Consider the following 18102-nt stretch of genomic DNA (forward strand, 5'->3'; position numbering starts at 1 on the left):
CGTATCCACAGCTAGTTGTTCCACAAAATTCGCCGGAGCCGAAGGGTAGGCGAGCAAAACAAGGCGCTTGACGCTTGCCTCAAATTCCTGCAGAGACTCTCCAGTTCTCTGCCGCCGCGTCTTGAGCTCTGAGACGTATACTTGCTGCAGGTGTTGGTTTCCAAATCTGGCCTCTAACGCTGCCATCAGCTGGTCGTACCGCTCTTTGTCTCGACCTGGAATTGTCTCTAGCAAGTCCAGAGCCGCCCCTCTCAAGGAAACTATCAGAAATGAGGATTTTTCTTCTTCCGACCATCCATTTTGTTTGGCCGCCACTTCGAATTGCAGCTTGTAATTATCCAGTGAAGTCGACCCATCGTAAGTCGGGGGTTTCATTTCTTTCGTTGTGGTCAGGCCGGTCCTATTTGGAACTTGACGCCTTAAGCGCAGTAACTCGTCTTCCACCTGCTGTTTGAATCGCTCCAAATCTTTCACTTCCTCTTTGACGCCTTGTAGTTCTCCCTCAACGCCTCCTAACCGCTCTGTTACCTCTTTTTGAATTTCGTCGACTTTAACCATAATAGTTACGTTCATGTTTTGTTCCATATCTTTAAGCTGGTTCAAGATTTCTGCATTCTCTCTTTGTCTTCTTTCTTCCTCTTCTAGTTTTTCTCTTTGTCTTCTTTCTTCCTCTTCTAGTTTCTCTCTTTGTCTTCTTTCTTCCTCTTCTAGTTTCTCTCTTTGTCTTCTTTCTTCTGTTTCATGTTTTTCATTTTGTCTTCGTTCTTCTTCTTCCAGTTTTTCTCTTTGTCTTTTTTCTTCTAAATTCGTAATCAATTTTTGTTGTGTGTCCATTTTCGCCATCATCGAAGCCATCAATTCTTGCAGCGCCTCCATTTCTGCGGCTTGCTGTCTGGTTTGAACAGGCATAAAAATTGTCCACAATCAAGTAACAATGTCACAGTCCGGTAATGTCACGAATTTTCCGATCGAAAATTCCAGAATTTTCTCGATCACAATGCTGGACGGGATCCCACTTTCTGACACCAGTTGTCACGTTGGCCGAAAAATCAAAAGTCTCGCTTGTAACAATAACAATTTTATTGTGCACTATGAACACTCTCGTACTTCACAATTACAACACTTTTCAGGATTTCCAAATACTAGACTATCCACAATCCTATCACTACTCCCCTATATACAGATATTCCCCTACCACTAGCCTAATGCTGGAGCGCTGCGAGAATATTCGGGAGTTCCGCGTATGAATAAGAATTATTCCACGAATCGCTCGCTCTAGAGCAGAGCGGAACGTTCCAGCGCTGGCGCTCGAAGCTTCCAGAATCTTCTCGTAACAATAGCTTTAAGGTCGAGGATATCGGATTCTTTAGTTGAAGCTTATGTTGCGATGACAGACATAAATTGCTGAAAAAACAAGGATCCTTCAGAAGCGGTGTTGTTTTTATTGGAATTTATTGAAATCGTGCGTGCGTATGTGCATTTTGATTATTCATGGCGTTGAAGAGAGAGGTAATAAATATTTGATGTCGATGGGTAATGGAGGAGTTAATAAATTACATTTCGCGATCCCAAGTCTTAAATGTTTCATGGACTTCTTTCAATTGGATACGAGAGAATGGAGAAAAAGTGCATGGAGCGCGCATTACTTCATTTACATGAATCTCGAGGGGAAACTGTTTTTAATTCAAACACACTAGTCAACAAATGTTTAAACAAATTTGTACTGGAGAAATGGAAAGATATTCCGTTTTGCTCCATCAAGTCCGGATTCAAAGATATTCTTGAAAAATGATTTTTTTTAAGTTTTTTTGTAAAAACATTTATTTTTTCACCCTTTGCAAAAAACAGACAAAAAACATTGAAATTAAAAAAATAAAACTTTTTGTTCTTTATTAGCGATTTCATTGAAAAATGATTGATTTTGCTTACGAAATCGCAATTTTTAGGCACATATTAAGTTTTAAAAAGATTTTAATGCTAACGCAGCACAGAATGATACTTTTTAGAAAACTTCTTGATGATGGAGAATTGTTAGTTTTTTTTATAGACCGGTCTTTCTAGTGGCAGTAACCGATAATGATACTATTAATTTTAAGAAAATTTCATTTAGGGCAAAAATTATATATCAAGATTGATACGAAAACCTCTTTAAATTTATTTAAAACATCAAAATAAGGCCCAGCTACAAAATAATAGTTCTAATGACATAAGAATAAAATTTTTAGGGATGTTTACTAACTGTACAGAACTGCAATGCTGTAAGTTCTAAATTTGTAGTCCAAATTTTGAAAATTTGCCCGCCTCGCATATCCGTAGATTACTTCCTAAGTATTTTGTCTAGTTTCTAGTACATAAACAAGTCTTATTAATGCCCTTAATAGTAGCATTTGCATACCAGTTTGAATACTAATGTGCCCTTAATGAAATTATTCAAGCTATATGAACTCCCCATAAACACACGAAAACCATTGTTTCACCCAACAAGGCACTATTACAGATATCTCGTCTATTAATAGCCATGAAAACCTTCGATCTAATTGACTTTGTCGGCGTCTAAAAGGAGAATGACGCTTGAACTTTCCTCCAACTTTCACCGATTTTCTAGCTCTGTCTATAATTTTTATAAGATTTCGTCAAAAGTCCCTGAAGCGGGATTCTCTCCGTATTTATTTTCATGTAAAAGTAGATTTCATAAAAAAACGCAATATAAGATTGAATTTGAAAGGCGTATCGCGACATTCTCGTACCGCCAAATTTCTTTCATATTCAAACCAGAGGCAACATTTCCGGAAGGACGACTCCACCTAAATACAATTTGAATGCCTGCAAGCAGAAACACTGTAAGCAAAAATAAATTAACTGATGGATCAGAAAACGTCTATCAGACTTTGATGTTTTGATCGTGGCTTTGCTTCTTTAACGTATGAATGTCGGAGTTCAAAGCCAAGGAAAAGAATTGGATTTTGTTCTGAAATTCTTAGCTTTGTAACTAGTTTTGTGAGCGTTTCACCTAAGTGCACCAATGCTAAAAAGATTACGCTAATTTCATCAGCGTCGGTTCAGTTAGATCTTAATTAACGCAGAGGCGCATTTTCAGAAGAAGCGGCTGCTTCAGGTTTGGCGAAAAAATTCTGTAGTTATCTATAGATTTATGAGGGCTTTTAAACTAAAAAGTAATTAGATGTGGCTTTAAAACGGAATTTTATAACGCGGATTCTACCCTAGACATCAATTTAACAGCATTGTATTTCTTGTTTTAGGATTACTGTCTTGGGACGTAAACGACTGCCTCGTCGATCTAGAAAAGGAGTTAGCTATAATAACCGAACAGGCTCTCGAAGGAGAAGAAGCCAGATATGGTAAGCAACAAGCACTTTTTAAATTACGACATAAATACAACATAAAGCTCCAACGCGTTTGTGAGGTCCCCAATCTTGGTTCTTTGACACAAATAGCGGTACGAAGAGACATTATTCACGAATTTATGAAAGGAGCTCGTTTTGCTTTGAAAAACTCTCGAATTTAGGTTTTGTGGGACAAAATTTTAATAATCGTTAGCGGGATTTAATTAGACAGTTTTGGATTAGAGAAAAGCTCGTAACGTTCAGTCGAGCTTTGCCAAATTCTCTTGTAATACGTTAATGCTTAAACGGCTCATAAAGCCGACGTCTGTCACAGCGTCTTCTTGAGGAGGATCTAAAAACTACTAAATTCGGTCATATTTTCCTTTTGTGGTAAAATAACGTCGCTTGGATCAAATACGCACACAAAGTCAACAATCGTCTAAATTGCCTCGAGGATCAACTCCCCCGGCTCTTATTTCTTCTCTGACCAAATAAAACTGATGACTGTGACCTCCACTTCTTTAACACCTCTTTCTTCACAGAACTTAGAATCTATAGAGTCAGCAGCAATTTGTATAATACTTGTTTCTTAGAGTGGCCGTCCCTTATCTTTTACTGCTTTTCTTGTTTCGAAGCGTCGAAACCTGCCATTGTAGCATTTCAGAGTAATCTACCGAGATGGTGATAAGAACTGTATTGTTGCTCGTTTCAAGCCCGTGTCAAATGAAACTTCCTCAACACTGACTTTTTCGATTCTTCTTTACACTGTTCGTGCACGCTTTGTTGGAATTAACACGAGAACATCACTCAATTTACCGGAAACTTTCAAAGATCAAGTCGAGACATTCACACTTAAATTTTATCACCCGAGCGGACATAAATTATTAACATTTTTGATGGCAGTAAACTGAAAGTTTTTATTTCCCCAAGCAACCCTCCAGTCGAATTCATTTTCCTTGCGGAAATAAAATATGTAGAGGCTGACTAGCAACCAAAAGTGGAGTTTTTACAGAAAGTACGCGGTACGTAATGGGATGATATGTAAATACCGGAAGCGGATCGGAGAAATTAACCCGGCGCATCCACCAAGATCTCGAATAAGTCGTTTGCATAAAGAGGTTCTTGTTCGCTTCTTTAATATCATAACTGGTTTGCACAAGAGCATTTTTGCTGATAGAATGAAGAAACTCAATGTGTCTCGTTATCAGATTAAAATATGGCAAATTGTGCAGGACAGGTTGGAGTTTCGTTGAAGTTTCATTCTGCAGCGTATCTTGCAGGTAAATTTCCGCCATAACTGGCAGATTTGTAAGATTTCCGTGGAGTTAATTTCGAAGCTTTTGTACGGAAATTTAGGCTAAATTAAGCTGTACTTTGTAGGTATTAAAGGGGCGTTTCAATTAGTAATTCTTTCGTGCGCCACTACTTTTGAGAATCTAAAGAACGTAATCAAAAAATTCAAAGAAATCCAAGATGTTGAATTTGGCGCAGCAGCGTGTAATTCTCTTGAATTGATTGTCTTTCCAGGCGCAATATTTTATTAGAATCTCTAGGCCAGGCGTTATAATAATATATCACCATAAGCCCTAAAATGTGTACTCAAGCAACAATTCTGCATCTCATCGGCTTACAATACAGCAGTCTTGTATCAACATGTAACCATAAATAGTCGTGCGACACAACGGATTCTAATAAGACTTCATAAAATCATAAATCTTGAGGCAAACCTTTGCACCACGAGTATGACGACAGCTAAAAAAAATATTTTACTCGTTGGTTATCATACGTTTCCAAAAGTGAGCTGTTTTTAATGATTTGCTAAGAAATTGCTTGTTATTTTCTTTTTTTTTACCTGCAATGCATATTTTTTTGGGCCCTTCGTGCCAACGTGTACATCTAGATTCTAGCTTTCTATACATATACAAGGTGTTCATAAATGTTTCTAGCATCAAGGGTGGCTCTGCAAATCCTGCTGTGCACCATTTTGCCGCTTTGTTTTCATAGTGAATATAACTATCTTGAAAATTATTTATAATGTTACGTACGTCAATGACGTTTCCGTTACTGTTTTGTGTCCAAGTTTTTGATTTTCAGTTTTTAAACCACAACTAGAACAGTTTATTTCTCAAAACTTATTTTTTTCTATGTTGCAGGTTAATTGCAAATGTCAGTTAAAAAATCAAAACTCACATTTGTAATGAGCGGCAAATTTCTTTGACATTTCATAGCCACCCTTGATGCTACAAACATTTATAAACACCTTGTACTAATTCAATTTATAAAATTATAATTATAAATTATCTAATACTGAACAGTAACTGAACTAACACTATAAAATTATAGTAACATATAATTATAGTAATATAAAATTATAGTGTTAGTATTTGGTGCGTCCAGTATTAGATAATAACATATTTTTCGATTCGTTTTGAAGTTTTTAGCTTTCTTTTAGTTAACTTTTGTTTACTAAATCACTTGCAAAATCTATTTTGTTTTCTCATGTGTTCTTCCACATTTCGGCACACCACATAACTAATAATGGACAGTGCCAATTATTGAATAACCAGCATGCCTTCTTATAATAAAATTCCCAAATAAAAATTAACATTTAACATTTATTTAACACTTTTTGTATCTAATTTGAAATGATTAAGTGTACTTCTCAAAAACGAATGTTAAAAGGATAAGTAACATCCTGTCAAAATCAATTTCTCCTCAGTAATGCGTTCATATTTCTTACCAAAATAAGGTTAATACCACAAAATATAGAAAAATCCATTTGGAAAAGAAAGCGAAAAAGAAAATTGCCTAAGAGTTGAAAAAGACAAAAAAAAATGAGAGAAAAAAAAAGCAGAAAGGAAATGTGCTATTCTGAGTCAAAAAGAAAAAACTTGGACAAAAGACTTTGACAATAAATAATTTTTATCCAAAATGCTCTAATAAAGTAGTACTTTATTGTAGTAGGAATTTTATAACTTTGGTTTAACCCCGCCCACATGAACAAATGACGATTTGAATTTGTCGAATCAAGAAATGGCTAGCCTCCTTTACCCAACATAATTAATAATTTGACGTCTTTAGTGTCACACTTGTCAAGAAGATTTGCAGTCTTGCAGGAAATCGATTAATCGTGAAACTTTTGTCGATTTTTATGGTGTTTCATCTTCTAATGTGTGGACAGATCTACCCTGAGTTCAGACAAATATCAACGAACTATCAAAATGTTGCATATTGAATCAGACTTTCATCCAAAATTCTATTGGCCTAAAAGGTGGGCGGAGTTAAACCAAAGTTATAAAATTCTGACTATAACTCATTTTAGACAAATAAAGTATTCTTTTACTCTCTAAGCACTTTAAAGAAAATTATGCCACATTTCCATGACAACAATGCAAGCATGGCTTTCTAAACGCTAAAAATTTGTCACTGCTGTCACTTTTGTCGATTCTTTTAATGCCTTAATTGCAACCAACAGAGGCTTTGGATAAAATCTAGTTTTATATTCGAGTGTAAGGACAAATTATTCACTCCAAAAATCTTATTCTCTCGATCTACGATCTCGAGAATAACTGATTTTTGTCGTGAATAATTTGCATCCTTACACTCTTATATAATAAATATCTATTGTTGGAATAATAACTATTATTATACCAATTTATAATTTTTCAATTTTGGTAATTCCCTACAGTGCCGACTATTGGCAAAAAAGGTCCCCATACTTAGCTTAATGCTGTGTCTTGTGAATTTTAAAGGTTTACGAGTTTTTAACATTATCTGGAGGTTGACAACTATTTTTACAACAAATTAAAGTTTTTCTGACAAAAATGACAACAATCTTACAGGCGTAGAACAAAAATTCAATTTTATACAGCGTTTTGAAGTTGAGAAATCTGCTAATGGTGCCGATTATTGAAAGTTTTACCCAACATTCCTGATGATTACTTCTTGTGTTTCACAGACAATCAGTTAACAAGTCATGTGTTTTCGCACAGTATTTTATTTTTGTTTGGCTTCAGTTCAAAGAATAAAAGCTTTCTCGAAACGTTATTGATTCCAAACTTGTTTACAGGCGAGCGCCTCATCCAGTTTGCATCAGAAAACTTGGTGACGGAAATTCTGATTCATCCAGTGGTGAGCACGTTGGCGCAATGCGTGAGGAACTTACTAAGCAGTTTTACACGACATCGTCACATTATTCACGCCGGATACACCTTTGCTAATAACGGTTCTTGGGTACTGCAGGTATCTTTCCACAATTCGTGAAAGAAAAAAGCTTACGGATTTTTTTCAGGACGGCACTTTCTCCTCGACTGACTTTTCGGAAGCTTTCCAAGAAATCGAAGTCCTCCGAGTGATACGAGCCTACGAAAATGGCATTTCGCTGCATCTCCACTGTGCACCAGAAGGCGATTGGACTCGTTTGCCTAAAGAGTCGTTCACCAAAGGGTGTAAAGTTCGTGTTAATTCCAATGATGTGTTAACGGCGGGATCACCAGCTATCAGCAGCTTTATTAATTATTTAGAACCGTTTCTTGTTTCCGCTGAATTGGAGAGCGTCTTGGAAAGCTCGGATGTCGTTGGCAATATTCGGTTTTCTCGACCTACTCTTTACGTTTTTCCTGGGGGACAAGGCGACGCTGCTTTGTTCGGAATCAACGGCTTCAACATGCTTTTAGATGGAGGCTTCTCGCGGAAGGCCTGCTTCTGGGATTTCGTAAGACATCTGGATAGATTGGACGCTGTTCTACTCACGAGACTGAATAATAGTAATGTTAATGGAATTAGTGCTGTGCTGAAAAGAAAAAAACAAAACGCGTTGTATCCGCAAATCGGCCACTTCTTTTGTAACATACAGGAAAGAAAAGCCATCCTTAGTCCAGACGGTGATAAAGACAAAGACCCTCTTCTGATAAACCTACTGGAAGAAGGTCAAGATATAGTCTCAAACCTGAGGCACCTAAGCCTCATTCCTCAGGTTTGTTATCGTGATTCCGAGCCCATCAATTTATACCATAAAGTAGGTCACGGTACTTTAGATATGTACGTTTTAAGTCCTGCCAAAGACTCCAAAGAAGTCAGAGAGTTCCTACAAAAATGGAACAACAATGACCAAAAACTGTTTGCCAATCCGAGAACTAACAAAGAGTTTGCTTTCCCTCTTCAAAATCTCGTTTCGGTCTGTGCACTCCTAGTATGGCAACCTGCAAACCCTGAAGATACAATCACGCGAATACTCTTCCCAGGAAGTAGTCCACAGAATAAAATCTTCGAAGGCTTAGACAAAGTTAAGAACTTAGATTTTATCAAACATCCAGTGTGTTCAGAGAAATCCTTAGCGCCGACGACTATCATCAAAGCCAAACAGTCCGTCATCGACAGACTTATACAACCCGAAAGAAAAATTCTCGACAACAAAAAAGACAAAGTTCAAAAACCACCACCGGAAACCAACGACGCTGAGATCAAAAACGGCGAAGTCAACGGCGTCCAACCGGAAAAAGCCACCGCTGTCAAAAAATCTGATTCCACAGAAAGCGATAAGAGCATCTCCAAACCGAAAAAAATCGTAGAAAACGGAGATAAAGTCGCTAAACCTAAACCACGACCAGAACCAAGAACTAAACCACGCAGCGACTCGCAACAAAGAAAAGTCAAAGCTCCTGAGAAGAAGCCATCACCAACAACCCCAAAGAAACAAGTCGACAAACTAAGCGACGATTCTTTGAAGCCCAAGGTGAAACCCTCCCCCACGTCCACTCCTGCCAAAAGCACGAAAGAAGCAAACAACCGAAAGGTCGTAGAATCTAAAATCAAATCAGCTCCTCCAAAGAAAGAAGCACCCAAGCCAGCACCTGAAAAGAAGGAAGTCAAAGTAGAACGAAAACCGATCTCAAGGCGACCAAAAGACATTTCTAAACTAACCGGAAGTCCAAAGAAAGTCAACGGCGTCCAAAAACCGGACAGTATATCTAAACGAGGTAAACTCGATAAAGAAGGAACTACTGACTCCAGTACTGTTAGTACTCCGTCCGCCGAACAGGACAGCATTCTCAAAAAAGACATATCAAAACTGACCTCCGACGAAATCCAGAATCTCAAAGCACAAGAACTGGCTGATTTAAAAGAAGAACAAGAAGCTGTGAAGGAAATTGAAGCCGTGTTCCGAAAAGGCGAACTTCACCAAGACAAACCTTCAGATTTCCGAAAGATTAAAGATATCTCCATTGACGACAAACTAGAAAGCGAAGAATATTTAATAATTGAAAAGACTGAAATTGAACAAGACTTAGTTAATGAAACAAACAAAGAAGAGGAAACTCAGAAGATCGCCCGTGACAGCGAAGAGTCTGAAAAGCAAAGAAAACCAAGCGAAGAAAAAGAACCAGAAGTCGAAGAAAAACAACCCGAGATTCAAGAAGAAGTTCAAAAAGTTACAACTTCCACCGACATCGTTAAAGCAAAAGAAGAAACAACCGTCGAAGCTTCCAAGGAAGTCTCCGCGACAAGTCCTGAAGATAAAATCGATGTCTCTGACAAAAAGGACATTGAAGAAATTAAAGAAATTGCTCAAGAATCACAACCGGATGAAAAAGGTTCGGCGAATATAGAGTCTGGTGCCACGACAACTGCCCCAACTTTACCAGAAGATGAAAGAATGCCTTTGGATGAAATCAAGGAAGACAACGGAGACCAGATTGAAGAGAAACACGTCAAAGAAGACACCAAAGAGAAAGATGTACCGGTGATACAACTACCGCCAAAGACCTTTGATAACATCGCAAAATTGCCTCCGGTTGTAGGAATCAGATTAGATAAGCAGCCCCACATGAGAGATATCGTAAAAACGCCTGACGAAGTTGCTGACTTACCAATGCACGAAGAAGTGGAGTTTGACCACTATGACGAATATCCAAGTGCTACAGAAACCAAATCTGAACCAGAAGAAGGGAAGAAAGACGATGTGGAGAAAGGAAAAGTCGAAGAAAAAGTCAGTAAGGAAGCTGAGACGGCTGTTGATAAAGAAAAGACTGAAGTAGGTGTTAAGAAAGAAGAAATCTCAATCGAGACCAAGAAAACGAGTCCTGAACCAGAAGTCAAGGCTGTGATACCAGAAGACTTAAACAAGAAAGAACTGTCAAAATCTCCAGACGAAGAGAAAGACACCGACGAACATGAATTAGAGCAACAGAAAGGAGAAACTAAAGAGATCAACTCTAGTCAAGATGAAATAGTCAAAAACAAAGAAACTAGTGAGAAAGTAGAAGCAAAAGAAATCCTGAAAATACAGCAAGAAGCCGCCGCTGAGAATGAGAAACCAAAGGAAAGTGGCAAAGAAAGTGAAGAAAAAGTTGATAAAGAACCAACTAAAGTTGAAGAAGTGGTTGAAAAATCAGAAACCGAAGTAAAAGAGAAAGACGAAGCGAAGGAAAAGTCACCAGAACCCAAACAAGAAGAATTGCAAGAAAAGGAAAAAATTGAGGAGCTGAGTCAAAAACTCCCCGAAGTTCCGAAACACGAAATCGTCAAAACTGAGCCAAAACTCAAAGAAGATGTCAGCACCATTCACAAAATTGATGAGCAGCTCCAACAGCTCAAAGAAGAGATACCGAAAATTCCAGAAAACGAATCTACAAAAGTAGAAAAAGACGCAATTCCACCTAAAAAAGAAGAAACTGAACTGAAGCAAGACGTAACTTCCATAGAAAAAATTGAAGAGAAACTTCAGGAATTGAAGGAACATGTTGAAGACCAACAGATTAAAGCAGTGAGTGAAATCATCACCCATAAAGTTGAAGAGGCACAACACGCAGAGCCTGTCATAATTACCACGGATTCCGCACCTGAATCTCCTGATGTTGATTACAGAAAATTTGACGACAAGATGGAATTAGGAAGAAAGTCACCGAAAGAAAGAGAAGAAGATGTGGCAAAAATTGTAGCGAGTGTTGCAGAGGTGTTGAAATCAGACGCCCCATTGGAGGAGTTTGAAGGAAAGATACCTTTCACCATACCATACAAAAGTTTTACGACAGAACTTAGGGAAACTCACATAACAACTGTTGAATCCCCGGTAACTGAAGAAGATAGAATTGCCCAAGCAATGGAACAAAATATGTGTCCGAAAATTCTCAGCTCCTATTTAATAGAAGAAGAAAGGAAGATTGCCCCCATCCACGAAGAACCGGAAGTTTCAGAAACGAAAATAAGCAAAATGATTAAAGACTCGAACGATCTAATGCAAGCAACTTCAAAAATGATTTATGATATTAAGACGCAACCAAAAACTGATACGATTGTTGAAGAACCTGCTAAAGAAGAACAGGATGCTGATAACGGAACAGTTCACAGAATGCTTGTAACGGCTTCTAGTGAAGATGGAGGAGAAGAAATTGAGATTTGTCCACCAGGCACCATAACGTTTTCTAGAAGTTCAGAGAGTTCCGGGCGCTCTTCACCAGACCCTCAGTCACAAAAAGTTTCTCAAAGATCGTCACTAGCTGATACATTTTCGGACGGAACTGTTATAAGCAGATCAGTGATAAAAGATCAGACAGGTACAACTGTAGAGTCCTCAATAAAAGACGAACCTGTGATTGAAAAAGCAGTTTGTGATAATAAGAATTTAGTTGATAATCTCGATAAAAAAGTAGATACGAAAGAACAAATTTCTGATGTTAAAGACGAAAAGAAAGTCGAGGAACCTGTTCAAAGTAATGAAAAAATTGAGCCCTCGGAAACAGGAATTAAAAAAGAGGTAGCGCCGGCAAAAACTGAAGATAAACCAGTGGACGCTGCTCCTAAAACAGAAGAACAAACCAAAGACATTCTAAAAGAAATCGAATCACAAATAGAAGAGGCTAAAACTGATGCCAAGAAACAAGAAGTAATAGAAAACGCAACAGATACAGTACTAGGTGCTGCCGCAGAAACAATAAAAGAAGCAAAACAAGAAGCCGAACAAAAACTAGAAACTGTTGCCAAAGAAGCAGAACAAGAAAAATCTTTCCTTGGCGGCTTAGTTAACGATATTGGTGCAAGTTTGTTGGACGACACCACAAAACTAATTGAAGAAGCTCAACAGCAAGTAAATGAGATGAAAGAGAACGCAAAAGCAAAGATTGAAGGTCTAAAAGACGAAATAACAACAAAGAAGGACGAAATCGAAAACGCTGTTGTCGATCTAAAAGAGACAATAACCAAAGACGAAAAAGTGGTTGAGTCAAGCAAAACATTAGCTGAAGAAGTAAAAGAGAGCGCAACAAAAGAAAAAGAAAAATTGGTAGAAATTGTCAAAGATTTTGAAAAATCCGTGGTCAAGGAAGCCGAGTCAGTCACAGAAACAGTTAAGTCAGAAATTGCTTCCACCAAAGAAACAGTCGAAGAGCAAGTCAAAAACGTACAAGAAATATTATCCACGCAAAAGCAGGTAGTCACTGGCGTAATTAGTGATGTTAAAGATGCCATTACCAAGGATGTAGAAAAGAAAGTAGAAGAAATCAAACAAGAAGTGGAGGAAAATAAAGAGACCGCAAAAACAAAAGTCGAAGAAGTTTGTAAATTAACAACTGAAAAAGTTGAAGCAACATCAGAAAAAACCAAAGAGATTGTCGCTGTAGGCAAGAAAGAATTGGAGGAAGTTAAAGACAAAACCAAAGATGAAGCTGGTGCTCTTTTAAAAGACATTGCAGAAAAAGAAGAGACTATGATAAAAACGATCAGTGAAGAAACGAAGCAAGCTGAAAAGAACTTTGAAGAAAAGAAAGAACAAGTGGTGGAAAAACTAGAAAGTCTCAGCAAAGAGTTAACAGAAGCTGAGAATACATTGAAGGAGACTGTTGAAAGCACTGTGAGCGAAATTTCTTCGGTAAAAAAAGATCTAACTGAAGCTACCAAATCGGATACAACCATCGAACACAAGTATGACCTCTTCAACGGCTTAGAAAGTGTTGAAAAGATGGTCGTCGACGTTCTAACAGCCGACAGAGAAGAAACTTCGTCAAAATCCGGCGAAAAATCAGAAGCCAAGAAAACAGACACCGAGGATGAAAGTTTTGTAGGTAAAGGGCTCTCAGAAGTTAAAGAATTTGTTGAAGAAACCAAACAAGCAATAACTTCAATCTTTAAAGACGATACCAGCAAAGAAGAGGTTTTGGAGAAGTCAGCTCACGACATCGAAGAAAATTTCGAAATTGTCTCTGACATGGCAAAGTCGGTGATTTTCGAAAAATGCGACAAAACGACGGAGGAAGAGCTTGAGAAGCAGGAGAAGAAACTAGAAAAATCTGCTCAAAGCTTAGAGGAAGACTATGAAATTGTCAACGACATGGCAAAGTCAATTGTTTTTGATAAGTGTGAGACACTAACTGAGCAACAAAAAGAAGAAAAGGTTTTGGAAAAATCAGCTCACGATATTGAAGATAACTTTGAAATTGTTTCCGACATGGCAAAGTCTATGGTTTTTGAAAAATGCGACCAAACAACGGAGAAGGAGCATGAGAAACAGGAAAAGAAGTTAGAAAAATCAGCTCAGAGTTTAGAAGAAGACTATGAAACTGTTGCCGATATGGCCAAGTCCATTGTTTTTGATAAGTGTGAAAAATTAACTGAAGAACAAAAAGAAGAAAAAGTTTTGGAAAAATCAGCGCATGATATTGAAGACAATTACAAAATCCTCTCGGATATGACGCAATCGGTTGTGTTTGAGAAATGTGAGGAGCCATTAAACGAGATCCAGAAAGAAGAAAAAGTCTTAGAAAAAGTTGGTAAAGAAGACAACTACAAAGCCAAGTCTGACATGACTCAATCTGCAATGTTTGAAAAATCCGAGGCTTCTCTTAAAGAAGATGCGAAACCTGGAAAATCTTCACCTGAGAAACTAGAAACCAAAGACGCGCACGAAGATCTTGCATGTCGTCTCTCAGGTAAATCATCACCTGCGTTGTCTTCAGAGCTAAAAGACCTAGCTAAAGAAGGATCAGGAAAATCGACTCCAACTGATCACATCAAAGTCGATAATCAAGATTCTCTACTATCAGGAAAATCGTCTCCAGGATTATCAGGAAAATCTTCGCCGATACTCTCAGGCCGATCTTCACCAGGTGTTAAAGCAGAAAGCAAAGACTCGTTACTCTCAGGTAAATCAACTCCAGATCACACGAAACCAGACAGTAAAATGTCTTCTTTATCTGGAAAATCGTCTCCAGCATTGTCAGACGAGAAGGACGAGAAGTTGCAAGCAGAAACGAAAGATAAGTCGGCAAAATCATCCCCCGCTGTTTCTGGTAAGTCAACTCCGGCAGTACTAAATGAGAAACAAGATAAGAAACCAGATGATTCTGGTAAAGCGTCTCCTACTCCTATAAGTGATTTGAAACCAGAAAACTTAGATGCAAAAACCGGCTCTGCTAAGTCCACACCGGCGAGTTCTGGAAAAACTACTCCAATTCCTCCAGGTGACTTAAAACAAGAGAAAAAAGAGAAAGATGCATCACCAGGTAGTTCTGCAAAATCATCGCCGGAAAAGAAAGGTTCTAAATCCGCCAAGTCATCCGCTGCTAGTTCTGGGAAAACTTCTCCGGTACCTGCAGGTGATGGAAAAGAAAAGAAAAAAGATAAGTCATCTGCAAAGTCGTCACCAGCTGGTTCTCCAAAATCTTCGCCGACAAAAGAAAAGAAGAAGGGAAAAGATGGCTCAAAATCAAAAGAGGCATCTGCTAAATCGTCACCAGCCGGCTCCGGGAAATCATCTCCACTTGAAGTAAGTGACTTAAAAGAAAAAGCAAAAGATACCTCTTCGAAATCGTCGCCGAATGCTTGTGGAAAATCAACACCAGTGCAACCTGAAAAAAAGGAAGCAGAGAGTTTGCAGACAAAGCCGTCACCTGTCGGTTCGGGAAAAGCATCTCCAGTCCCTCCGAGTGACGTAAAAGAAACTGAAAGTTTATCAACAAAAGAAGCGTCCGCGAAATCGTCCCCCGCTGAATCTGGAAAAGCATCTCCAACACCTTCAGGCGACAAAAAGACAAATATAGAATCTAAAGACGCATCGGCAAAATCATCACCAGTTGGTTCTGGAAAGGCATCTCCTGCTTTAATAGGTGATATTAAAACCACGGAGGAAGCCAAAAGTACAATAAACCAAGAACAGAAAGATGCAGTTTCTGCCGTAGAACTCACAAAAAAAGACGATAAAAGTGAAAAAGACGTATCTGCGAAGGCACCAGACATTCCAGCTGATATTACTGTTGCTAGTCAAGAGAAAAAGACTGAAGAAAAACTGACTAAAACTCTTGATGTCCAAGAATCCAAAGAAAAGAAATTGTCGATATCGGACGTGGAAATATCACTAAAAACGATAGATAAGTCCACGTCTGATCTTACCAAGTCGTTGAGTCCCGAAGATACCAAACCTGCGGACGATAAAGCAGAAAATAAAGAACTGGACAGCATTGATTCTGGAATAGGGACTGAGGTCGAGTCTAGAACTAAAAAAGAAGAGTTAGACAAAATCACAAAAGATGTAAAAATTGATAAAGAAAAGAGTATAGCCGGACCTTCCGTAACGCTACCTGAACCATCTTTAACACCGGCAAGAGCTTCAAATGAAGACTTGCATCTTAGTGGAAAATCAACTCCCGATATAGCGGAAGTAGAGAAAATAAAAGAACGTGAAAAACATATCCTTGGTAGTTCTACTCCACCCACAGTGCCTGTTAGCCCCATTATTAAAGATTTATCAAGTACACAAGCCGAAGAAACAAAACCTTCGTCTTCGGCGCCAATAAAATCTTCCGTTGCTTCTCTTAAAGACAACGACCTAAGAAGCTGTACCCCAGGAAGTGACGACTATGAGATAGGTGCATCTACCCATAGCGACATTTCTTCGGGACAAGCCTCCAGAGCTCCACATTTATTCGAAAGTGAAAGAGCTGAAAGCGACGACGATGAAGACGTTCCTGGATCTCCACTGAGCGTAACATCGCAAGTGGCCCATTCTAGATCTTCTTCACGTTACGACTTTGAAGATGAAAGAATAGGAACAAAAATGGATCCAATGAATACATCGTTTTATGGAGCTCTACCAGATGAAGAAGACACTGAATTAGACTTTGAAAAAGCGTTAGCTGAACATCGACAAACACGCGGTGAAGATCTAGTAACAGCAGAAGACTCTCCGAGTTACTTGTACGAAGTAACGACAGCCAAATATTCTGCCAGGACGCCGGAACCGGAAGCAGTGTCCGGACAAAGTCAACTAGATCAGATTAATAAAAATGAGGCAAATCTTATGACGGCTAGTTTTATAGGAGATTTACCGTCGTCGACAACGACGAAAGATGCCAAGGATGTGATGGATTCTTGGGGGAAACCTCTTGGTCTACCTAGTCCTGCACCTCCAAATGACAACAGAGGAACCCCCAAGAAAGAACGGAAGCTGCCATCTAACGTTACAGCCAAAAACAAACTTAACGAAAGAAGAGCAGAATCGCCTTCTAAGTACAAGAATAAGAAGTTTAGTCCAGTTTATGTTGACCTAACTTATGTTCCTCATCATGGAAACTCCTACTATTCTTATGTTGACTTCTTCAAACGAGTGAGAGCACGCTACTACGTTTTTTCCGGAATTGAACCCAGTAGAGAGGTTTACAACGCGTTGTTGGAGGCGAAGCAGACGTGGGAAGATAAAGAATTAGGTGAGTTTTTGAAATGGTGCGAGGGGTAGTTCATGTTTTTTTGATTTTTAGAAGTGACGATCATCCCGACGTACGACACGGACATCTTGGGGTACTGGGTTGCCGAAAACGAGGAACTTTTAACCAAGTACAAGATAGACCTTTCGCCTTCAGCTAGTCGCTGCACTATTAACTTACAAGACCATGAAACATCCTGCTCTGCTTACCGTTTGGAGTTCTAAACAAAATTCAGATCATTCAGTCCCAACTCTTTTCCAGCAATACATAGGATTGATTTATTTACAACGAATGAGATTCGAGGAAACGGAAAAAGGCCAAAATTTTATCCTCTACAAAACAAACGTCCATATATTTGTAATTCGCCAAGATAATATACCTTACATCTTCCTTGTTATTACCTCTTGATTAAGGAAAAAGTATCTAATTGTTAAACATACACAGTCTTCATAAGTACACTTCATCTAGAGCTAGATTTTCGAATTAGCTTTTTGAACAGTTTCCAAATTTTAGACTGGTTCAAAACGAACAAAACAAATTTAGGATTTTAAAATTATTGAACAAAAAATTAATGTTGTTCATGGCGCGCTGATAAGCGCGCCGATTTTTGACGTTTTATTTTTCCAAAATGAAAACGTCAATTTGTGTGTATAAGAAATTTAATTATAGAGTAGATATTTTAAAATAATTTGTGAGCTATCAACATCAATAGCTATAGAATGCGAGAAATAATTAAATAGTTTGCATTAACTCGACAGCAAAAACCCATAGACAATCTTAGACCGCTAATGCTCATTTGTACTTTATAATAAGACCACACTTCAACTTTCTAAAAGAGCGTTAATGCCTGTGCTATGTAATTATTTCTGTTGCTTTATATGTATTAAAAAACCTATATATCTGATGTGATACCCATAGACTTTTTTGTTAGTTTTTTGATGATGATTATAGAAAAAACGACGGTAATAAGAATCGAGGCCGTTTGCGCGTTTTTTTATACACCACTTGCTTGTTGAACATTATTTTTATGCCAAAGATAGTATAGTTCACGCAAACGTTTTTTACCC

At 38.3% G+C, this 18102-nt stretch overlaps 1 protein-coding gene across 1 annotated transcript in view; it reads left to right on the plus strand.

Annotated features, from left to right (window-relative positions):
- futsch (microtubule-associated protein futsch) overlaps nucleotides 1–17354 on the plus strand; it is a 43673-nt gene extending 26319 nt beyond the window's left edge. Inside the window, exons 2-5 of the mRNA XM_088039228.1 lie at nucleotides 3261–3359; nucleotides 7414–7586; nucleotides 7636–17038; nucleotides 17090–17354. Coding sequence (XP_087895354.1) covers nucleotides 3261–3359; nucleotides 7414–7586; nucleotides 7636–17038; nucleotides 17090–17259 — 9845 coding nt within the window. The 3' untranslated portion in view covers nucleotides 17260–17354. The remainder of the gene's footprint in view (nucleotides 1–3260; nucleotides 3360–7413; nucleotides 7587–7635; nucleotides 17039–17089) is intronic.
- The last annotated feature ends 748 nt before the right edge of the window (nucleotides 17355–18102 follow it).

This window comes from Gnatocerus cornutus, chromosome 6, assembly GCF_029298725.1.
Source record: "Gnatocerus cornutus isolate USDA-ARS CGAHR chromosome 6, icGnaCorn1.1, whole genome shotgun sequence".
Classification (NCBI taxonomy): Eukaryota; Metazoa; Arthropoda; class Insecta; order Coleoptera; family Tenebrionidae; genus Gnatocerus; species Gnatocerus cornutus.